The sequence below is a fragment of the Caenorhabditis remanei genome, chromosome II (assembly GCF_010183535.1).
Source record: "Caenorhabditis remanei strain PX506 chromosome II, whole genome shotgun sequence".
Lineage (NCBI taxonomy): Eukaryota > Metazoa > Nematoda > Chromadorea > Rhabditida > Rhabditidae > Caenorhabditis > Caenorhabditis remanei.
Genome location: NC_071329.1, coordinates 12322658 through 12346468, shown reverse-complemented (window position 1 = coordinate 12346468; position 23811 = coordinate 12322658). Strand labels below are relative to the sequence as shown.

Genomic DNA, 23811 nt, shown 5'->3' with positions numbered 1-23811 from the left:
AAGTGATCATTTAGTTCTCTCTATCTACTGAGAACTGTCTGTGTCCTTCCTCCTAATCAAATCATAGAGGTCCTCAAGAAAACACCAACCTCTATCGTCAGAAGACCGTCATTTCAACATTTTGAACATTCTTCGTTTATTCGTTTATTCGATCTTCTTGTTTTTCTTGATTTATAGTTTCAGGGAACATAATGGAAACTCCTCATCGACGGTATTCGATTTCTGAAGGACTTCAACATGGAGTTCGAAGAATTTCTGAAGGATTTCTTCACATGACAAATGCAGATGTAAGATGTTTTTGGAGAAGTGATATATTTAATTGGGGTTTTAGGAAATAAGGTTAAAAATGAACAGAAATGTACTTGTTGAGAATGCAGTAGGGTAGTATCTGAGAAGTGTGGATCAGGAAAATTTATTAGCAATATGATGATTCCTACAGATCAAAGGTAGAACTTTATTTTTGTAGTTGACAACTTTTTTGTGCGAGCACTCTCTAGCAAGTTCCGTATCGACAATACAATTTCTCCCTCAAATGACCAATTTCAGTGTAAAATAGTACGATTTTCGAGCTGTCTTCTTATAATGGCCATAACTCTTTAGGGAGTGTCCGTACAAAAAAGTTGTCAACTACAAAAATGGAGTTCTACTCTTTATCTGTATGATGCAATAAATAATCTACTTGATGGGACAATCAGAATTACCATGGCATACTCTCAAAGTTGGACAATTTCAATTGAAATGGCCAAAGTTTACAACCTTTTGACCGGTACTGTAGGAAGGCTTAACGATTGAAATAGAAAGCTTGAAATGAATCTTTTGTCAGTTGAAACAACTGAGCCAAAAAGAGTTCCGGATTCTGTAAAGAATATTTCAGCTCGAACGAATTGGAATTCTACTTTGATTTTTGTTGAAAACTTCTGCCAAGTGGCAGCTAACAGGTGACACTAAAGATCTCAAGTAGCGAACGAGAAAAAGTTGGACAAAAAACAGCTCAACGAGCTACTTTACAACTGAATCAAACCAAACTAAAATATATTCCAGAGAATGCTTGACCTACATGACATTGGAATGCACAATGTGCAATCTGAATATCAATTGGTTTCGAAATGGGATGAAGCAGAAGAAGCACTGGGACCTCAGCAACGGAAGAAATCATTTGTGGAAAGAAAAGAAAAGATTTCGTGAGTTATTAGGCTGGTGCATAAGTTTCTTTCTTTTTTTGAGGTTGAATTTTGACTCACGGTTTCTAGATACTGTGATTGTTTATCGACCCAAACTTTTTTGCATTCTAATGACCTTCTCAGTGGCTAACAAATACAGTTTTAAATTGGTGCCTAGACATTCCGCTCGTTAAAACTATGGTTTTTTCTGTGGTCAACCAAACGCCTATTTTGGAAAGTTTTTTGGTTCTAGCCGACATTGGTATCAAAATTTGACGATCTTAATGGGAAACTAAATGAAAGTTATAGAAAAATACTTTACCTTGTTGTCACATTTTAGTTTTCGGTCAGAACGTTAAAGGCGAAAAAATTATGATCAGACGATTGACAGCAACTAGAAATCATTGTTCAGCTACGTTCAAGCATATTACATAAACATCTGAGAGAGCATTTATGCCAAACTATGTGTAAAAGTTAGAAGGCAACATGAGTAAGTGATTCCAGAAAAAAATAATAAGAAAACCATTTAATTAAGTGATAAAACGTGGGTCGCGTGTTTGCTATGATTTTTGTGCTTTAAAAACATTATGTGTAGTAGACCTGGGTGAAGTCTAGGTCTCTTATCAACGCTTTCAAGCAAGTCAGAACTATCTCCTTACAAGTAATCAACAGTAGATACATTGCTCTAAAAATGTGCAAAAGATCTAGTGGATTGATTCAGAAGCACGAGTAGCAGGCTTCATCAAACTTAAAAATCACGTGATTTTGATGATGTTGAGTTCGTGCTTCCTGTGAAAAAAAGCAAATTGCTTAATCATCTGAAACAAAATAAATTCAGAAACGTCAATGCCTACTCTATTCAAAAATAAACATTTCTACCAATTTCATTATCTAGCGTTAAAGAAAAATCGAAAAAACTCAAACATTCGTAAATTGCTGATCCTCGCCGTTCTTCAGCGACCGGCACTAAACTACAGTTGCTTAGTTAAAATGTCATTATTAATTTTTTTAACATAATTTTTTTAGCTTGTTTTAATTTTGAATAGATCACCCATTCTCGTCAACATTTTCTGAGAAAAAAATGAAGACGAAGAATGGTACCAAAAAAGGGTTCCTCATGTATTTTGACTTGTCTACGGCTGAGATTCAGCAGATGGCAGACGTCATGTCACAGGTATAATCACAATAAGTTATAGCTACTAAATAACTATATTTATCATTATGTGAGTTATTAGCCTTCTAGAAATTTCATGACAAAAATGATCCAAAAAAAGAAAGAAACTTATGCACCAGCCTGATAATATGATCTTTATCTCCGCTGTTAGCATCCCGAATAGCAGAAAAATCAGGTTTTTTGTTGATTGGGAGGGAATAAATCAGGAAAAGTGTAAATGAGATTTTTGAAATACATCAGACGCTTATCAATACATCAATAACTGTTTTTGAATGAATCAAAGTCGATCCGTGACATCATCAGGTCATCAGAATGCAACTGAAATCTTTATTTTCACAAATGAAACAGGATGAAATGTCCTTTGGAGAAGATCAAATTGGGTGAGAGACTGATATTAATAGAGACGCAGACTTGATATTCTGTGTTTTCCAAAAAAGTCCAGTCAAAAGTACACATGTTTTTTCGATATTTTTGATATATTACCTTGTACTTTTCAATCCTTTCCTGTTTCTGATCATCACGCCTTTTTGGGAATTTTTGGAAAATATAGAATTAGAGACACGACCTTCGAAGAGAAGAGACAAGCCGTCTCCTCCTCTCTATAATAAACCAATCTTTCTAAAAAGAAGAAGACTGGTCAATTCGTTATACGCTTCATTACTTCATCACTGCTTCTTCCAAATTGATTAATTTCATATTTATCTCTTAAAATGACTGTTTTATTCCCTCCTTCAGAGAGTTCTGTTGATCTCGAACATTACAAAAAAGCTATTAGGTAAGTCATTTAGGAAGTTAGTTTCAGGAAGTTAGGCAAAATCGAGACCCCCAGAAATCATACACCTGTAAATTCACACATTTCCAGTTCAAAGTTTGCCCTAATCAACTTAATGAAGGGTATGCTCGGTGCTGGTTGTTTCTCTGTTCCTCTCGCATTCAAACAATCTGGTTACGTGGTAAGAGGCACCTTTATGTGTAACAATAATACAAATTTTCTAATAGGCTGGACTTGTAATCATCTTGGTTTTGGGTTTCCTTTGTGCTTTATGTATGATAAAACTTGTGAAATGTGCTGGATATCTGTCTAAAATGTGAGTCGAAACAGAGATGCCCTAGTGAATCTAAAAAAGCGAATTTCAGAAATCAATCAGCTCCTCTGGATTATGGTAATATGGCATACAAAGCAACGCAAGCAAGTTATACACCTATTCGAAAACTGGCTCCGGTTTCGCGGTAAGAAATATTTCATGATCTGCTTTTTCTGTTCTGGTCATAAAGAATGCGACACATCTAAAGAAGTTACAGGCAATCTATGTAAACAGCTCAAAAATTTCTCCTTTTAGAACTGAAAAAGGGCAACAATTGCGAGAATTTTGACTGAATACTGCAAGTGTCGCATTCTTTATGGCCAGTACTGTAATTCTGAAAAATTACCTTGTTGTGATGAACTGAATATCTCACTTTTTCAACTCCAGAATGCTAGTGAATACCTCTCTTTGTGTGCTACAACTTGGGATATGTTGTTGTTTCTACATTTTTGTAGTTTACCATTTGCATGAGGTATGAGAACAATTGAACCAATCCCACAACCTTATCAAACTCTTTCAGCTTCTCGAATTCTTCACACATGACGTTCCAAGTCGTGCAACTCTATTCCCAATCGTTCTACCTGCATTTATTCTTCTCGTTTCCCTCTCCTCAATGCGTGCTTTATCTTTCGTTTCTCTCGGTGGAAACTTCCTCATGTTGATCGCTTTAGCTGTTATTATGTTTGTAAGTTTAAAGTCTACAAAACCTTTTTCAATATAAAAATTCCAGCAACTTCTGACGACAGAGCACAAAAAACTTGCTGATCTTCCGCCAGTCACAGATCTAGGCGGAGTTGTCAGTGCAGCCGGTGCAATCCTTTATGCGTTGGAGGGACAGGCAATGGTACTTCCATTGGAAAATAGAATGAAGAAACCAGAAGATATGAAGGGTTAGTTTTGATAAGAAAACAAGACAAAAACTGTTTGTTAACAAGGAAGTAATGGTAGAATACTGTAGTGACATCTGTCAGTTGATTAATGACTTCAGAGAACAAAACGATACAAAATCTTGGCGAAAGAAAGAGAATGAAGTGTGTTGTAGGACCTCCATTCAGTTTCACATTCATCTCCCAACCCCTTATTACTCGAAATGTCAATCCTCGTCTTATGTTCTTCCAAATAGAAGAAACGTTTCGAAAATCAAATTGTCAGAGAGTTCATTTACAACCTCATTCAAATAAGGGAAAATGAAAGGAATCGTACCAGTCATTTGCCCCTTTTTTATCGTATTTGATGAGAGAAGAAGCCTTTTCATGACGTTTTACAAAAAGAAATGACACCTCATTCGTCAGACTATTCAAATGGGTAACACTTCTCTTTTCGCTTTCTTCCATTAGCTCTTTTTGGCTTTTTCTTCTTCCAGTGATGGATTGTGCAGTTTCCGAAATGGAGAGAGAAAAGGAATGCGGATTTATTTTATTAGAATCAGCCTGACAGATTTATAGATAAAGAAAAAGAAAAGCAAAGTGAAGTGAGAGAATATTATTCTGGAAGGAGAATTCAGTTGAAGAGAGATTGAGAATGTGAGAGCGGTTAAGGGGCAAGGAAATGAGAAAAAAAGAAGCGAGATTTTCAGTTGGGAAAGCTATTTTAAGAGCAAAGCAATTGTTATGAAGTTAAGAATTAGAGAGTTAAGAAGAAGCGGATGGTTGATCCAAGTCTGGAAGTTTGGCATCTTCTCCAGGTGGCATCTGATCATCCACGTTGACCACATCAATCTCCTCATCCTCTTCCTCGTCATCTGCCTCCTCGTCGACATCCTCTGGTTCATCTGTAACTCAAGGATCTTTCTTCCAAAAAAGAAGTCAAGGAAAGGCAGATCGTTGACTTACCTTCGTTATTATTCAAATCCATTCCGAGATGCTCTTGAACACGACGCTCCAAGAGTTGAGTTTGTTGTTCAATGACTAGTTGAAAATGACGAACAGTCAAGATGAGACGTTGATTCTCCAAAGCTGCTTCGGCAATTGAACGAAGAAGTTGAAGTTCCAAATCTGGATTAGCAGCTTCGTTGGCTCCTTGATCGCCTCCTACGTTGGCTTCATCATCGACTCCGCCATGAATTTCTCCGATGATTGCATTGCTAGCAGCTTCTTCGTTTCCAATTTCGTTGATACCTTCTGCAGCTTCTATTACATTGACTTCTTCGTTGAGACTTCCGTTGAGATCTCCGTTGAAATCAACAACTTCATCACCATCTTCCTCACCGAGAAGTGGCATCTCATCCTCGTGTCCGTTGGCACTTTGAACAACTTCAGCAACCGGATAAGGTGTAAGTCGTGAGTAACACATCTTCGCAGTCAAAGAAGAAAAAGAAAATAAAAAAGAAGATTTGTAGCTCTCGAGTGTGCTCTCGGAGCAATAAATGACTGGGTGTCGTTCTCAATAGACTCCGCCCCCTTCAGAAGACGTCGTTCTTTAAATTAGATGGGAGGAGAATTGGTAGTAGTTGTCGTGGATATCCTCCTTCGGATATATCCACGACCTTTTCCTAAATGAGATTCTTCTCGGAAATCTCTCAATTTCCTCACTCTTCAATGGATTCTTCAACCCATCGAGTACAAGTCACCAAAGCGAGGACAATTCGTGATGGCCGTGGACGAGAAGCTCGTGGAAGAGGATGCAAACACGCTCGACGGCAGCGAGGGAAAACAATTGATTCAATTGCCGCCGCCGCCATAATATCTCTAGCACTCTCCCCTTTCCACTCGCTATTTTCCCCATTGTTTCTAGAACATTTCTATGAGACTACGCCCATCACCTATCACACCTTTTTAGGATCACTTCTAATAACTTCGCCTTTAACTTCACCCGTATCTGCACACTTCTCACAATTCCCCACTTCTACTATTCTCTACTCTAATATTCTGGCCACTAATTCCACTCATTCTTCACCATTTCTGTTGTGACTCTTCGCCCAAAGCAATCAATAAATGGGTCACTGATACAACCAACTCTAGCGACACTACATTCATAATCACATCGGATAAATCTCGGTCGGATTGGAGGCCTCACCAGCCACACATAAATCCAATCCTCCACATGGTGCATGCGACCGGAAACGAAAAAATTTTTTTCGAAAGGACTTGGTGATCGGATGTGAAGCCGATCGGTTGCAAGAGAGTTGAAAGGTTATGTAAACCCGACAATTCTTGAGCACCGATGGCAATGATGTCGCCTCAATTGGAACGCAACGACAAAGAGTCCACAGCAGCAACAAACGGAGAGGAATTCGGTGAGTCGGCGAGTAGAGGCGCCACGCTTTGGTCTGAAGAAGGTGCTGATGAAACTCAACGACAAACCCCGCATAATTTCGCAACAATTTGCAAAGGATGGACAGTCGGAGAGTCGACGTGTCATTCTCTCTATGTAAGAGAAAATGGCGCCGAGATTCGATGACAAAGTCAATTGAAACCAGAAGAGGAACGACAGCAAGAAATCGAAGCGTCGCGTTTTCGATGTAAGAAAACGCCGGCGCCGAGATTCAACACGAAGTCAAAGAAGAAGACGAAGAAGTCAACGAAGGAGAAGTCCCCAATGCTTGCAGTTTCACTCAGAAAGGATGTGTACAACCCAAAGCAAGAGAAACTCAATCAATTCACTGGCTACGTGGTAGGAAACACACGTGAAGCCATCACAGCTACTCAAACCGGACGGATAAGCAAGCAACTCACTGCAAAGGAGTCAAATCAACAGTAAACTCCACGTTCGGCGCGATGAGATCATCGATTATGGAATCTATCTGGAAAAAGAGAAGACCAACGACAAGGCTTCACCAGAAATGAAGTCGCCGGAACCTTCTCAACGGAAAGGATTGACCAAAGAAATCAAGTAATCAAGCTGTGCAAGGACGAGGATCTCTGCAACAAGGAGTCACATCTTGAGGCAGTATTGAGGTCGGTTTAACACCGAGCCGTGCAAATCGGTAGTCGTCGTATGGGAGTACAAAGGACACGTACTGTGGCAACATTCGGCGCAACAGCGACAACGAGAAGCAGTCCAGCAACTGAGATGGGGACAAGAACGACATCACCCCAGCATTGGAGGAAGTGAGCGCTCAGAGGGACAATTCTGAACCACCACTTGCTGTTTCTACCTGCTCCCAGCTGCTCCTCTGGACAACTGAGCATCATGGATTCCAAAGCTCACCGTCTCAGGTATTTCTCTCAGTACGATGTATAACATCGTCGGCCCCAACTAGGTTTAGTATTTAGTCTGTTAGTACGTAGGAAAAACAACTAGCTTGTCACTAGTTTAAGTACTCCTAGGGAAACCGGTACTGGAAGCGGAACATCCTTTGAAACAGATGGAAAGCGGAAGGTATAGGCGACCTAGTCTCTTAGCCTTCTAGTATATTAATCTTTAAGTTGTAGTACCTCTTAAGCTTCTAAAAACTCTAAATTAGCTACCTAGTGTCTTATTAGTTTAGTCTTACTCTTCTTTAAGTTAATTACATAGAAGCTTAGAGCTTCTCTCAAACTAATACTAACCTTAGTTCCCAACCATAATCGGGATAAATTAGATGGCTACTTAGCGCCCGATAAAATCAGTAATGTAGTGGCTCCTACTGCACACTACAACGCTAAAGCCTTTCAAGCCCCTTCCCCTCTAACTCTGCTTACAGGTCGAACGTTACAGATCTTCAGTTATGATGGGTGGAAGGATAGCTCGTGACTGAGGGCTACCCAAATGCCTCACGAGTGCACGACGCATGATGTGGTCGCTGTGAGCTTGGAGGTGTTCAGGCTTGCAAGTCAAGTCTGGCACCAAAAAAGGGACGGTCCCTCTAACCGCTGCGTGTGGCTCTCACGACCACCCACCTTCCTGCGTGTGGCTCTCACGACCACCCACTTCCCTGCGTTTTATACCAACTCTCTTTCTTTCAATCAAAACTCACTGTTACCTTTTATCAAACTGTCTTACCTTCGTTCTTTATAACTAAAACACCCCTTCTGAAGGGGAACCACCCAAAACCCACTAATATTTTTTTCAGGCAATTCATCTTCGTGGCGTCCAAATAACTCGGTCACAATGCATGAGGACCCCGCTGGCATCAGGAGAGATCGCATCGCCCAAAGCAACGAAACCAAGGGAACACATACTTCCGAGGAGACGTTCAACACGGGAAAACACGACGTGGAGAGTACAAACGTGATCAATAGGATGGATCTAGTGATGCCTCGACGTGATGACAACCTACATCAACAAGAAGAAGCTGATACTTCAAGGAACAACGCCCAAGTGGAGTCAAGAGTGGATGCTAGTCGACTACGTGATGTAAACGTTGTCGATAGAATTCCATTTTTGAACGAAATTGTCGATGATCGAAGCCGAAGCGAAAACGATGAAGCGAATGTTATTCGAGAGCGTTATGTAAACGTGATCGATAGCATTTCGTTATCAAACAACTTCGCAAAAGACCAAAGCAGTCGATTCATCGGGACGGACACTCCATCACTTCCTGATTTCCCTGAACAACGTGGTAATCAGTCTCCAGCAACTGTCACTTCAACAGTCAACCTCATGGAGAAGGACGTCAAGAGGGAGCAAGTAAAACTTACATCGATCAAGTCTGCCCTCACTGTGGTGACACCGTTCAGTGGAGACATCTGCGATTACCCAGCTTTCATTGGACTGTTCGATTTCATGGTTCACAATAACGATTACCTCGACTTCGAAATCAAGCAAGGCCTACTGATGAAACTACTGCCAAAGGATCTTGTCGACGTACATCAAACAACGCCGTCGAAAGAGAACTACTGGACCATCAGAAGAAACATGGAGAGGCAGTTCAACAGCCCCGGCGTACAGAAGATCATAGCTTGGAGGAAGTCAATGGAGTTGGAGTTCCCAGAGCACGACTTAAGTGAATTGACGAGCGCCCTGAACACCTTCTCAACGCTCGCCAACAAGCAGAAAGATTACGGAACGAATCCAGACGACCCGAATTTCCTAATCAACTTTGCGAGAAGGCTTCCCGAAAGATTCTCGAGGATAGCCCACTCACTGCTGCTACAAAACATTGCGGCCACAAAACTTGATCAACTGTTGGATGTGCTTCACGAGGAACTCGCGATCCAACGGTGGCCCATCAGCGAGCCTTCACGTGGCAACGATAATGAAATCCGCCAAACGAACTCCACGCATGCGAATGGAGATGACGGAAATCATAATCAACAACGTCATCAGGAGCGTCCCAAGCACGGAAGCAGTCATCATCAACAAAAGAAGAATGGCAACAGACGTATACCACCAAGCAAGCTGATTCCATGTCAATATTGTGATGACAAGGACCATTGTGCTCTACAGTGCAAAGCTTCCCTTCGGAAAAAGAAAGAAGCAGTGAAAGACAAGCTACTATGCAACAACTGTCTTTCAAGCACACATATGGTCACTAGCTGCCGATCAAAGAACAACTGCTCCAACTGCAAAATTCGCCACTTCACAGGACATTGCGAAAGCACCAAACCTGATGGATACTCAATGTAACCACCACAGCACCCAGCAATGCCAGCAATAGTCAAGGAGTCGACAAAAGAAGACACTCCGAAGCAAACGCCGTGAAGCTACGGACCAAACAATTCGGAAAGACTGCAAAGTCTGAGAGGGGAAGAACAGTTGTCAAAGACGCGCTGTAAGCGTCGCTGATAGCGAGTTTCCCAACTCACGAGTGCAAGTCTTCAACAACAATATCGTCAGGAGTCACAAACCCACAAAAGAAGAACATTGAACACAATCAGAAGCAGGGACCAAAGCATCATTGTCAGCAAGGATAAGAAGATAGGAAGTCCACATTGTTAGGAGCATCAAGGAGAATGTAACAACATTGGAGTCAACTACGATCAATCCACCAAAGCAAGGGAGTCAAACAACTAGTCATCATCTGTCACTACAAGGAGATCCGACAAATGTGTCTGTTGGGGCAGAGGAAGCTGAAAGTCAGGTTATCTGAAAGGATAAACTAACTCAGGCCTAAATCTACCCAACACAAAAGACACACGACTACAACTGAGTCAGAGGAAGCTGAAAGTCCTTCGCTTGTAAAGGTGGAGAGACCCAGGCCTAAATCTACTCAGAGGAAGAAGCAACAGAGACAGCATCGTCGCCACCTCACTTCTGATGCTTCAACCAAGGATCGCGATGTCACCGTATACTCCAAAGCAAACTCCAACGTCATCAGGCTCACCGACCCAATCTCCAAGACATTCCAAATCTTCATAGATCTAAGCTGATAGTCATGCGACAGTCCATGCCTAAGATTACTTCAACACTCTTCTCGATACACCGGAAAGGACGCTCAACAACCAATGAGCAAGTACAAACAACTACACCCTCAACCACTGCGAATCAACTTCACTTCGCTCAGTCGATTCGTCCGCCCCCGGAGTGTCGCGGATATACCATCCTGGTTATATCCACGACCTATTTAGCTGATGCTTCGTACTCTGTTAGATGAAATAACAAGTTTGAGGTGTTGAGCTAAAGTATCATCCAACGCGGCAACAACAAAAGGAAGGATCCAAAATACCAAAGCAACGCGAAGATGGACGAAGAATCTCAAAGAAGAACAGGAGACTTCAAGACGAATCACATCTGGGACTGGAGACGTCACGCCAATCAACTACACTACGTTTCGTTGATCCCCCTTTCCCGGAGTGTCGTGGATATCCTCCTTCGGATATATCCACGACCTTTTCCTAAATGAGATTCTTCTCGGAAATCTCTCAATTTCCTCACTCTTCAATGGATTCTTCAACCCATCGAGTACAAGTCACCAAAGCGAGGACAATTCGTGATGGCCGTGGACGAGAAGCTCGTGGAAGAGGATGCAAACACGCTCGACGGCAGCGAGGGAAAACAATTGATTCAATTGCCGCCGCCGCCATAATATCTCTAGCACTCTCCCCTTTCCACTCGCTATTTTCCCCATTGTTTCTAGAACATTTCTATGAGACTACGCCCATCACCTATCACACCTTTTTAGGATCACTTCTAATAACTTCGCCTTTAACTTCACCCGTATCTGCACACTTCTCACAATTCCCCACTTCTACTATTCTCTACTCTAATATTCTGGCCACTAATTCCACTCATTCTTCACCGTTTCTGTTGTGACTCTTCGCCCAAAGCAATCAATAAATGGGTCACTGATACAACCAACTCTAGCGACACTACATTCATAATCACATCGGATAAATCTCGGTCGGATTGGAGGCCTCACCAGCCACACATAAATCCAATCCTCCACAGTAGTTGTACAGTGGCGAAATGGGAAGAAAAGAGTATGACGAGTGTGAAATAAGAATTGAAAAAAGAAGTGAGAATTGAAATGACTAAAAGATAGTTTCAGGACCTTTCGGAGTGCTAAGTGTGGGAGTTGGAATGGTTGTCGTCATCTATTCGTTTGCTGGATTCTTCGGATTTCTGGCATATGGAAATGACGTTCAAGATTCGATTACTTTGAATCTACCAAACGATCAGTAAGGAAGGGATGAAGCGAATGAGAGAAAAGAAATAAAAATTTTCAGTTTGGGAATATTCGTGAAAGCTGTTCTTCTGTTCGTTGTATACTCTGGTTTCTTGATTCAAGTTTTCCCAATTGTTGCAATGATTTGGCCAGCAATCAAAAAGAAGCTTCGCAATTCGTGTGGAGTCTCAACAACGACCAAACGAATTGTTCATTTTGCATTCAGATATTCAATTGTTGTGGTTGTATGTGAGTTTTTACTGCGGCTATGAGTTGTATAGTTAGGAATCATACTCATCTCAAATAGAGCCAATGAGAATGAGGACAAAAAACGGTGTTGATTAGGATAGAGAAGATTTAAAATTCTATAATTTTATTCTGTTTCAGTCCTTCTATCGTACGCAATTCCCCGTCTATCTGATATGGTTCCACTAGTTGGAGTAACAGCTGGAATGCTTCTTGCACTCGTCTTCCCATCACTCTTCCATCTTCTAATTTTCCTTCCACAATTTGAATGTCGTGTTGGTTTCATTTTGGACATTTTCCTTGATATTGTTTGTATCGTCATTGGAATGTTCTTCGTCATCTATGGTTTCATCACAAACGTTCAGCATCTGATGCATTGAACTCTATCGGGTTTTTCTTCTCTATTTTTTCTTTAGATTTTTTTTTATTCTCTTATTTTTTAATAAAGTGTAAAGTTCCAATTGTTGATATTAAACGAAGAGGCGTTTGGGAGGAGGAGCAGCACTAGACTCTGTATAAAAGACATCTGGAAAACGAGAATATCATCAGTCTGAGATGCTTTTCAAACTTGCAATTCTCTCTTCACTTCTGGCGCTTGTCGCTTCGAGAACTCATCTGACTGACTGTCTCGATGAGGACAAATATTGTGTTGGACTTCCAAGAGGATGCATTGGAACTGAATGTTACGTCTCTTTCAGTACAATTGTGAGTTTTCAAATTCAACTGTTATGGTCTATTCCTCTCTTTTTCAGTCCAACGGAACCCACGCTGAAATCGAAATCTTCGGAAACGACATCCTCGACAAAACCTGGCTCGGAGTCGCCTACTCTGCTGACAAAGTGATGAAGGATGACTTCGTTGTCTTTTGTATTCGTGATGACAAGGGAACCAACATCAACAATATTGAAGAGATGGGAGGACTTGCCTACAACGATGATCATTCGAACGAGATGATCGGAACTATTGCAGCAATAAAGAAACAGAAGAAGGATGAGTACAAATTCAATATGGAAATGGTCGAATACGAGAAGGAGGACAAGACTTTGTACTGCAAGATGACGTGAGTTTGAGTTCTGGAATCAGAAAAAATAATATTTTCTAATATTTCAGTCACCGTGTCGACCCAGTCATCACCCATTTCAACATGACCAAGGTTGAGATTCTGATGGCCAAGGGAGTCTGGATTAAGGGACAGTTGACCTACCACGGAAAGACACGCAACAATGTCGGAATCGTCGATTTATCTGGAAAGAAGAGTAAGTAAAAACTAATTCTTGACAGGGTTAGGAGTTTTTCTGAGAATCTAAATTTTGATCTACCTCAAGATAAATAATTACGGTCTTCTTGAGATTTTTTTGGCAAAAATATGCATAAATCAAATGTATCCTCTCATCTTTAAATTTCAGAGGAGACGAAGTCCGCCGCTGGATCATTCGCCCTTTTCTCCACCGCCATGACCTTCATCGCCGCTAAAATGCTCTTTTAAATCTTCTAAACGTTCACTCATGCTTTTAGTTTTTTCCTTGAATAAATGATTTCTCAATGTCATTTTTGAGTGAATTCAGGTTTCCAATAGCAACAGAAAACGAGGCGAAAAAGAGTTTGGTTTCCTCTCGTTTCTCTTTTTCTCTCTTATTCTTCTCTCACCTCGATAAAACGATTCATCTTCTCTCTCGCAGCTTCTCTTTTCTCGGAGAAAGAAGAGTTCTTTGTTACAACATTTCACAACTGTTCACTCTCTCGCTCTTATATTGCCTGCCACGTCATCAACATCTCCATTCAAATTGCCGTCGTTTCTCGAACATTCATTGATATTCAATTGAATGATTCATAATATTCTCGTGGTATTGGTTGTGTGCGGACATCTATAGAAGTATGACAACAAGTATCAACTCAGTTGTTACTGTCTTTCAAAATGTATTCACTAATCATGGAAGTACACTTCTCAATGGTATACTCATTGCAACTACTATTGGAGGGCAGTCTGTAAGTTTTTTTTTGCTTTTTTGAAATATTTTGATTTTGAGATGATTGGAAATTACAAAAATTGAGATAATTTTAATGTTACCGAACACATTCATAAAATATTTTGAAAGGTACGGCGCTATAATCTTGAAAGCGTAGTTGAATGGAGTTACATTTTTCGATTTCCGGAATCCGGAATCCGGAATGAAAAAAAAACCCAAAAAAAAAACTACTTTTAAGGATCAACACCGAGAAAAGAAGTTCTATAGTCGTCTTTTCAACTCAAAAAATAAAACATTTAACTTTTGAATTCCAGAAATCGGAAACTCAGAAAACCGGAATTCCGGACAACTATTCTTGACGGTAGTTTTTTTGGCACATAATTCCAAAATTGGTGCGAGACTCTTGCGAAACAGTTCATAGCGTTTGAAGATTCTCATTCCGTTTCAATTTTCCAAACTGGTATCCCTCTTCTACGTACTGACCAAATGAGAATATTTCAGCTCGTCCGAAAACTGACATTCTCATGTCCATGTGCATACCCATTGAACATGTATCACTCCCTTGTATTCATATTTGGACCAACTGCCGCACTTCTTCTAATTGGAATCACAATCAACTCAACCACGTGGAAACTTGCTCATGGTTTCTTCTTCAGGTAAACTCTTGATATTTTTCTTTCCCACTCAATTGTCCTCTTTTGATTCCAGAGTTCGTGACACTCGACACAGTTGGAAAACCACGTGTGCTTCTTGGATCGAAGTGTTACTCCAATCGAGTATAGCACCGATTGCATGGTTATTTGTTGTATTTCTGGATGGAGGATACTACAGATGCTATCGATCTCATGAGTTTTGTCTCACAGCTGATGCGATTCTCTGTAAAAATGAAACCGTGTGGAACAGCTATGCAACGTCCACATCTTTCAATAGGATCAGTGACAATGGAAAAGTTGGTTGAATGTATGAATCAATCAGATTCTAATTCATTTTAGTACTGTCCTCCTTGCATCTGTTTCCCTAATCCAACTGATGCCTCATATCTCGAAGCTGAATCTCAGATTTACGCATGGGCTCTGCTCGTGGTGGCCGGTGTCGGCGCGTTTCTGGGTGAGTTTTTCCCAACTATTCTTCGAATTTCAAATTTTTTCAGTAATCACATGCCATCGAATGTGTGACAAATATACTTTGGTTCAACGACAATACGTGGAAACATACAAAAATGTAGAGACTCAAAAGTTCGACGCAGTCGCCAAAGTAAATCTCTTTCTCTATTGCTTTATGTGATTTCGATGCATGTTTGCTTCTTCACTGTCCTTTTGCATGTTATGAGTTGTCAAGAGATTCATTGTGGGAACTGAAATATTACAGGAACACGCATCTCAACTGGCAGAACACAATGCAAGAGCATTCTTTGGGCAGAAAGATTGGACTAAAAGAGATTGGGATTGGGTGTCAGGTTAGTGTTCGGAACTTCATTGTGTAAAATTGCGAATAATGGCACAAAACAATCGGAAAATCGAATTTTTGGCCCTAAAATTCATATTTTTGAGCTTTCCTGAAAATACATGAAAACCGGCATTTTTTGTGGAAAAAAATGCTGAAAATCGGAATTCTGCGCAACACTTTTTCAAACAGGTGTTTTGGGGGTTTTCAGCCCAAACTGGAAATGAAATTTTCCGGTGAGTTCTAGTCGATTTACACGGTTTCAGCATTTTTCCGCTTCAAACGTGGGTTACCATGTATTTTCCGGATTTACGACCTAGAACTCAAAAATATGAATATTCGGGCCAAAAGTTCGATTTTGCGATCAGAGGGTGGTACCGTAACCTGAGCTACAGTGAGCTCTATTATTGAAATCGTTATATAAAGAAGTCGTGGCCTAGGATCCGTCACCTCGGCCACGGCTTCTCTTATACCGATTTCGATATGAGCCTAGATACAGTAAACAAGATACAGTAACCTACAGTGCCCTGCAGACCTCACAGAAAACTGATTCTACAGTGGTTTAAATCCAATGAAGGTACAATAGTACCCTTCACTATTGAGAGAGTGAAAATCTAGTAAAAATTATAAAATTTCAGGGATTCCGGAAATCAACAATCCATTATTTGCACGTCTTCGTCTTATCACAGCACAAGAAACACAAAAAACAGTGTATACTCCATTACAACTTTGGAATGGCGATAAGGGAAACCCTATCCCTCAACCAGACCTTCAACTGACACAAATTATTGTGGATGAAACAAAAGAAGATTAATTTTATTTTGGGTATCTTGACTCTCTTCTCCCTCGTTTTTTGAGGCGGTTCAACTTCATCACGGATATTCATTTTCAAGGTTATTCCACATTCTCTCTTGCCTTACTTTTCATAATAAATCGGATGTCATAAATCATTTTGTAAAAAGTGAAAAGAAGTTCAAAACTGTTTCTCGAGACTTGACCGTTTCATTCAGAAGTTTCACTCAAATTACTCCCAATTATGCATTTTCATTCTCTTCCCATCATTTTCTTGTCTATTAACGGACGGGAATCCAAATATTAATGGAGCGATTCAAAGTGAATTGTTCCGATTTTTGCCGACAAACAGACTGGTAGTCATTTTTGGAAATCGAAAGCAATGAGCTTTTTATAAAGAGGTTCATGACTGGTCCTTTTGAGGTTTTCTGTACGATTATTTGATGATCAAATCTGGTTTTTGATTGGAGAGGAGAGGGAAATTGGTATCGAGGTGTTGGTTGGAAAGTGATAGATTGTTCTGTTGTTTTGTATTGAGATCTTTTTTTAATTTCCTGGTTCAGATGACAACAAAACTGCAAAAATTGAAAAATAGAGAATTTTCTAATCATTTCGGATTAAAAAAACCACATTCGGAAACCACATTAAGTTTGCAGAGAAAATTAGTCCTGCAGTCTAAGTTTGCTCACTAATTTCAAAAGTTTCCAATACTTCTAGATTTACAAGAATCTGGTAAACCGTTTCTGAAAAACAGTCAAATTGCTTCCAAAGAAGATGTTTATTTTCAGAAATGTCAGGCGTGTTGAATCTTCTCATGATTTCAGATTATTCGAAACATTGCAGATGTGGAATTGTTTCATCATTCTCATCATCAACAACATTAGCTGTCCATGAATGGACCAATAACCCATGAATTCCCCCGTTCTTTTCATAATAACAACAGTTTCCGACAGGATGATCCGTTAGCTGACAGTGCGTGACAATTCGAAAAGAGAGTACGTTCTCTGGGGAGACGCAGAGAAACCGTCCATGCTCTGATTACTGTCATTAGTTTGAAAACGGAAGGACGAATTGACATGTTGCGTGTTTCGAACGGAAATGATTTCGGGATTATAATTCAATGGGATTTGAATGAAGTGCGGAACGGATTGGAAACAGGAAACAGTAGATAGAAAAAGAGATTTAGGAGATTTAATAAAGTTTTAGATTCAGAAAAGAAGGTTGGCAGAAGAGGACATGTTACTGAAATTCTCTAGGTCCCTCTCTTCTACTTTCTTTCTATTCATAAATGACTCAGAGTGCATTCATTTCGGTAGCTCAATGCTCGGGCCGGCTAACATCAAAAAACGCGGCTCCCGTTCTATTCATTCATTACTCATTTCCGTCGTTAAGCATCCCGCTTACTTAATGAATCTATTCTGTCTGTGTCTCCCTCAATACTATTCTTTTTCTCTTTTTGCTCAAAAAAGGTCATCAGTTGAACAGAGGTAAAAAAGAAAACGAATCACAATAGAGAATGTCATGCTTATTTCTCCCGCATCTTCCGGTACTACTCATGCCTCTCTTTTTTTCTTTTTACAACTTTTCACACCATTTGTTGCAGGTGTTTTACGGTCCCTTGTAATCATAAAATCTCAGCATATGGATGCAGTAAAGTTTAGATTATAACATGAAAACTGGGGGGAGGGACTCAATTAGCAAAGGACTCTCAAGACAAGAAATCGGAGAAGACATCCCCCCAATTTATATGCAAAACACCACTAAATTTTGGATTTGTTTATTGTTCATTTCCTCCTCTGAGAGTGAGAGAGATAGAAAGAGATTCCGGATTTTAAATTTCAGAACTTCTGATTTCAAATTTCCGGATAGGCCTTCTTATTTTTACTTCGATCTTCTGAATTCTTTTTCTTCTTCTTCTTTTTCCACTTTCTTGTCTGATTCAGTGATGATTATTTTCCAATTTCTTCTTCTTCTGAGTACCTCCTGGCACCGTTCAATTCTGAGAAAAATAAAAAGTTTTTGAGTGAATGGGAGCATGCACCTGGGCAGAATATCTATTCATAGTCCCGATTAGTCACGGAGGTGACGATAAATTGGTTCGTCGAGGGGGGACACGCCCCCTTTTCAGGCTTCCCGCATAACCGATTACCGTTCATAGACATCATTCGAACTGGTCAGTCTACTCGTTCGAAAGGTATCATTAATATTATTCAGCTTGCCAATTCTCTAGTTCAGAATAGATCTAGTTGGTGTACTGTGAGAGTTCGGTAAAAGGTATGTAGGCTAGTTGATAATGGATTCAAAATAATACTTGCAGTATACTAGTCTACCAAACGTAGGCTTCATTTTCAATCTTTTTTCGCCTTCTAAATGAATCGGTAGCATTCTGATCCAACTTTGTAGGTCTATCGGGCTATGACTTTTAAAACATTTGTTAGCTTCTGAAACAATACTACCGTAACCTCTACAACTACAAAGTCCCTAAATCAGAAGAAACTAAATTTCGAAACTTCATCAAACCTTTTCTTTTCGTTTTCCTTTTTCGGAGTTATTAGTCATTTAAAGATTGTGATCTGTCCCTCTCTCCCTAATTTCTCAAAAAAAAACCATGCGAACACAGAGTCAGGTACGGTCTCTCTCTCTTTTTCTGTCCTCCTCTCTCTCCAGAATCTCTTCTCCTTTTTTCATTTCTTTCATAATAATCGGAACGCCCTCTCTTTCTTTATATGGTCGACTCATTCACCGAGTCAATGAAGTGTTTTCAATACAAAAAGTGAAATGTTTGCGGTTCCATTAGGCTGATTATTTGTACGAAAAAAAGTCGAGAATTGATTGGAAGAAGGCAGTATTTTTTGGGGGTGGAGTGGGAGTGAACCAGAAATTGAAAGAAAAATGAAACGGCATACATATTATGTATAGTACGACTCCACCCTCTTTTGTCTTGACTCTCGGAGCGGAATGAATATAGTAATGAGACAGACAAGAAACCCCTTTTGATACGAACTCACTTCTTCTTATTTTTCGAATTCCTTCTTTCAGATCCAATCTCTTTCTCACTCGTCTTCTGAATCTTCTTTTTTTTTTGAGGACTTAATTCCCGCATAGTGCGGGGCACTCGTCGGCACCTCCTTCCATTTCGATCAGATAACTCAGCTTTTTTTTAGTTTTAAAGAGGACACAAAGGTATTCTCTTGTTGTGTTTCTCTTTGATTCAACCGATAGATCATAAGTGTTTCTTTCGGTGAATGACCACAAATTTCCGGAGACTTGACATGCTAATGTTAACAAAATGAATGCAAACAATAGTGATGAGTCGGTTGAAATCTCTCTTTTTTTTGAAATCTCTTTTTTTTATATTTTCAATTTCCCTCTTCCTGTATATTTATTCGTTTTCTTTTTTTCCGAAAAGTTTTTTCCAGAAAAGTATCAAGTTATGTAATAGTTATGTTTCGGATAGGTATTTTCTGACGTTCTAAACAAACAAATCCCAGAAAAGGAACTGGTTAGTAATGATAGATTGTATGTGATGGTCAGAGGTTAGACCCCTCGATTATTATAAGTTTGAATGTTCCAGTTCACTGTACAACACCATTCGGATGATAACTTCTTCTTCTCACCCTCAAATGTTTATATTTCTCAGAACCATTTACCTACTACTTGACAGAAACCGGGGCGGTTGCCAATTGTCATCTCTTATGGTCATGCGAAACACTCATAATCCACTTCTACGTGCGACATCTTCCATTCCCAAATCTTTTGCTCCATCTCTCCGTTATTTGATACTTTTCTGTTTGAAAACGAAACATTTATGTAATATTTGAATACGGTAATTATGACACCTAGTCAAAGCCAGCGAAATAGTATAAGGATTTGAGAGACGACAGAGAGAAATGCGTGATGGCACACGATGGTATTAGGTAGATTTGTAGTGGCGCTCCCTCCTACTTTTTTGTTTCTTTTTTCTTGACGACTGGCGGAATATACAGAAGATAATCTCGGATGGTATCGAGGCGTGAAACGGGATTATTTTACTACAGTATCCGAGATGAAAAGAGGCGAAGAGAGATAACTATATTACATTTTTATCATTATGTACCCATATTGTTCTATTGATTTCCATTCCTAGAATCTGAGTTTCTTTGTCAGCTTTTCACACTTGTGTCTTTCTTTCATCCTGTTGTTTTATTCTAACTCAAAATGACTTTTGTGTATTATTTATACAAACCGATTGAAGTCTGATGTACTTGAGTTAGAAGACGTTGTCTCCTAGTAGTACGGTCTTCTCTTCCTCCGTGAAACACAAGTGTTTACATCGAGCACTTCTTCCGAAGAAACTCAGGCGACCTTGCATAAGGTCTCTCTTCTTTTCTTCTTCGGCACCTGAACTGTTTCTTCAGTCCCTTTCCGGTCGAAAATGCCACGTTCATATTTCTCTCTTTTCGCTTCAATAACTCATTTAATGATTCCCGAAATGTTGCTTGATAATGGTGGAAAAGTGAACAGAATTTCGCGCAATCAATTAGCATCTCAAGGTCAGCTAAATCCGAAAATCGGAAAAAGCTTTTAGGAATACGTTTTAATGAATTTCGATTAGGTGTGAATGAATCTTCTTTCGTTACTTTATAAGACTGAACTTCAAAATTTTCTGTAATTTTCTGTTTTCTTTTCTTCATCTTCCCATTTCCTCCCCCAGTCACCCAACTTTTAAATTTCCAGATGCGACTGTGGCAATGGCTAATAACCGTTGCCCTATTTCTTCTGTTGGTTTCAGCAGAAGCCCGTCTCAGAAGACATAGAAAACGACGATTTGTTACCAGTCATTTTGATGAACTTTATTGTGGAGAGAGTGCGAATGCACAGTCACAGGTTTTTACTTTTCGCCCATTTTCCAAAGTATATTGCTTTCTTATTTTCAGTTCGAAGAAGAACGGGAGTCAAACTCATCAAAAGTTTCATCAGTTCACAGTACTCAATTCAATTGGGGACTTGATAATACAATATGCATAAAACTTCAAAATGTTGTACATGTTCTGAAATACGAGAGACTTGAACAGCGATATCCGATCGAGAGTAAGGCTGAATTCATATATAAATTCTCAACCCAAATATTCTGTATTCCAGGTTCTTATACATTTTCCGTCCCTCTAATAGACACAACTTGTAAATGTCATTGCTACGGATTTGGTTCAAACGATGTTTGCAATGTGGAAAAGTTTGCAGATGATAGAAATTGCACAATCAACTCTGAATATCCGACATGTTATACGAAATATCATTCAGCAGTTGAGCCTTTGGATTGCCCAGTCACTAGTATTCCAGCTAAAGTGAGTTTTGGTAACAAGTTTTTGTTTATCTGGAAGTTATTTTAGGCCTGCTGTGAAATTAAATTGAAACCACGTGACGGAAGAATGTTCAGAGCTGTAAAACTGCAACAACCTATCAATGACATGATAATTACTCACTCGATATTTGCGAACAACAGTGGAAAAATCATGAAAGTTCTTGGTCCCGAGGAATATAGAGTAAATATTCAATAACTGAAAATAAGTACTAAATTTCAAACATTTTCAGATAAATCTTTTGAAAGGAAAAGAGCAATTCGAGTTGACTGAATATCATAGAATATCTGTACAACTTGTTGCTTCTTCACCTCAACAACAACTTCGTGAGGGAATGTATTATTTTCCAGAGGGTAAGTTCTTTACATATATTTTTTTAAATATTTGTCTCACATTAATTTGTTTCAGAGAATCATAACGATTTGAGAGAAGGAAAAATCAATGAGATAACAGAAAGCGATTTGGATAAACTTGGATGGTATAGGCGAATTGGAAATGATTGGCAAGTTGCAACAAATGGATTACTTCTCAGAAATGCACATGTTTGTTGCTTTTATTAGAAAAAAATCATCATTTTATACCCTTTTCAGAAAGTAGTAATCAAGAACTGCAAAGGACAACTCCATATGGATCAGTTTTCTGGTACGAAGAATTTTGTTCTCCGAGGGACCCAATATAATGATACTTACTGTAAGTGTAAAAGATTTTCAATCAAATCATTATGAATTTACGAATTTAGATGAGAAAAAAGTGACTGAGAATAATTTTGTGAGAAGTGTGAAAGTGGATGAGTCATCTCGCGAAATAACAATTGTACATGAACATGGAACTGCTGCTCAAGTCTCTCTGAAAACTGATACACGTCCAAATCTTACAAAAAGTCAGTCACTTCTTGCCAATTTCACTGGAAGTATCACATTGGATCATGATGGAAATCGAATGCTCAATGTTACTTTCTTCGTAAGTATTTAAAAAATAGTTTCCCGGATTTCAGTTTTTGATTCAGGGTGTAAAAGGGACTGTTCATATCAAGATGTATGTGAATGACCGGAAGTTGGTTGCCACGTTTGCATGTACTGCTCAATGTGAGTCGTTTTAATTTCTTCTCTCATAAAATCCTTGATAATTTTTAGTCGGGACAACAATAAAAGATGATGGAAGCAGAATAAGCCTTCCCTCATCAATCAATCAAGCTCAATGGGTGTGTATTCTGCCGGATGAGCAACCAGATAAATCAGAAATATGTAAATGGATTCCATATGAAGAGAAAGCAATGAGGACACCGAGACAAGAGCAAAGTTGGTCGAAAGGTCATTCTCCGTGTTCTCAAGCAGAGTGAGTTGGAAAATTCTGGAACTTAGTTTAGCAGATTATTCGAGAATCTCCTAAATAGACTAACTTCTTTGCCTATTTTCTCTAAAAATATATCATTTCAGATGCAACAGTTTGAAAAGTGGAGTGAGTGATCTATTCCCTTGGATCATAAACTTTGACTACTTCATGGCTCATGGTGGTGATTTCACAGAGGTTTGCTCATTCTCTTCCCTCAATTCCTTTAATGTTTCTCTTTTTTCAGTGGTTAAAAATGGGAATCCATATCGTAATTGCTGTCGGTCTCCTCTTCCTTTTGATAATTCTCTTCACCAAATGCCTCGTTCCATTAGCCTGTTGTTCTTTATCAATACCATTCAAAAGTAGAAATAAGAAGAAAAAGAAGAATTCATCAGATTATTAATTGTATTCTCTTCTGATTTTTCCTATTTTCTATTTCCTTTTTCTCTTTTTCTTGCTCATACACACGGTGTTTTCTTCCCCGCATTTTTCCCCTTTCTCACTCCAAAAATTCAGCTTTTTGTCCCAATTTTCCCATGTGATCTTTCCCGTTTTTCATGAGAAAACGCTCGTTTTCTTGCCAACAGAATAGACATTTCGTACTGGTATTTCTCATTATATTTTCAATTTTTTCTTCCTTTTTTCCTCACTTCCAAAATGACAAATTTAGTATGGTGCTCTCTCTTTTCACACTTTTTGATCAAATAAATGTGATGCATAAAAACGAAAAAAAGAAGGGAGAATGAGATCTGACATGCACATATATACAAAGAGAGCCATTACAAAGTATACGACCTCTCCAGGAG

The 23811-nt window shown here is 39.3% G+C and overlaps 5 protein-coding genes across 5 annotated transcripts; 4 read left to right on the top strand and 1 right to left on the bottom strand.

The window, feature by feature from the left end:
• Positions 1-191: 191 nt before the first annotated feature.
• Positions 192-4314, top strand: GCK72_006361 (uncharacterized protein; the record flags this gene model as incomplete). Its single annotated transcript, XM_053725594.1, has 8 exons — positions 192-287; positions 1042-1181; positions 3197-3287; positions 3334-3422; positions 3472-3564; positions 3807-3891; positions 3940-4104; positions 4150-4314. The coding sequence occupies 8 exons, from the start codon at positions 192-194 to the stop codon at positions 4312-4314; spliced, it is 924 nt and encodes a 307-aa protein (XP_053589788.1).
• Positions 4315-5050: 736 nt separating this feature from the next.
• GCK72_006360 (uncharacterized protein) lies at positions 5051-5711 on the bottom strand (the record flags this gene model as incomplete). The annotated part of the gene is made up of 2 exons (XM_003113708.2): positions 5051-5190; positions 5252-5711. The coding sequence occupies 2 exons, from the start codon at positions 5709-5711 to the stop codon at positions 5051-5053; spliced, it is 600 nt and encodes a 199-aa protein (XP_003113756.2).
• Positions 5712-11162: 5451 nt separating this feature from the next.
• GCK72_006359 (uncharacterized protein) lies at positions 11163-12512 on the top strand (the record flags this gene model as incomplete). Its single annotated transcript, XM_053725593.1, has 4 exons — positions 11163-11220; positions 11770-11899; positions 11948-12135; positions 12274-12512. The coding sequence occupies 4 exons, from the start codon at positions 11163-11165 to the stop codon at positions 12510-12512; spliced, it is 615 nt and encodes a 204-aa protein (XP_053589787.1).
• Positions 12513-12687: 175 nt separating this feature from the next.
• On the top strand, positions 12688-13618 carry GCK72_006358 (uncharacterized protein; the record flags this gene model as incomplete). The annotated part of the gene is made up of 4 exons (XM_003113360.2): positions 12688-12837; positions 12885-13192; positions 13243-13388; positions 13539-13618. The coding sequence occupies 4 exons, from the start codon at positions 12688-12690 to the stop codon at positions 13616-13618; spliced, it is 684 nt and encodes a 227-aa protein (XP_003113408.2).
• Positions 13619-21050: 7432 nt separating this feature from the next.
• GCK72_006357 (uncharacterized protein) lies at positions 21051-23408 on the top strand (the record flags this gene model as incomplete). The annotated part of the gene is made up of 12 exons (XM_003113787.2): positions 21051-21200; positions 21251-21404; positions 21456-21658; positions 21704-21856; positions 21906-22026; positions 22082-22215; positions 22264-22363; positions 22413-22633; positions 22680-22758; positions 22807-23008; positions 23110-23200; positions 23250-23408. The coding sequence occupies 12 exons, from the start codon at positions 21051-21053 to the stop codon at positions 23406-23408; spliced, it is 1767 nt and encodes a 588-aa protein (XP_003113835.2).
• Positions 23409-23811: the final 403 nt, after the last annotated feature.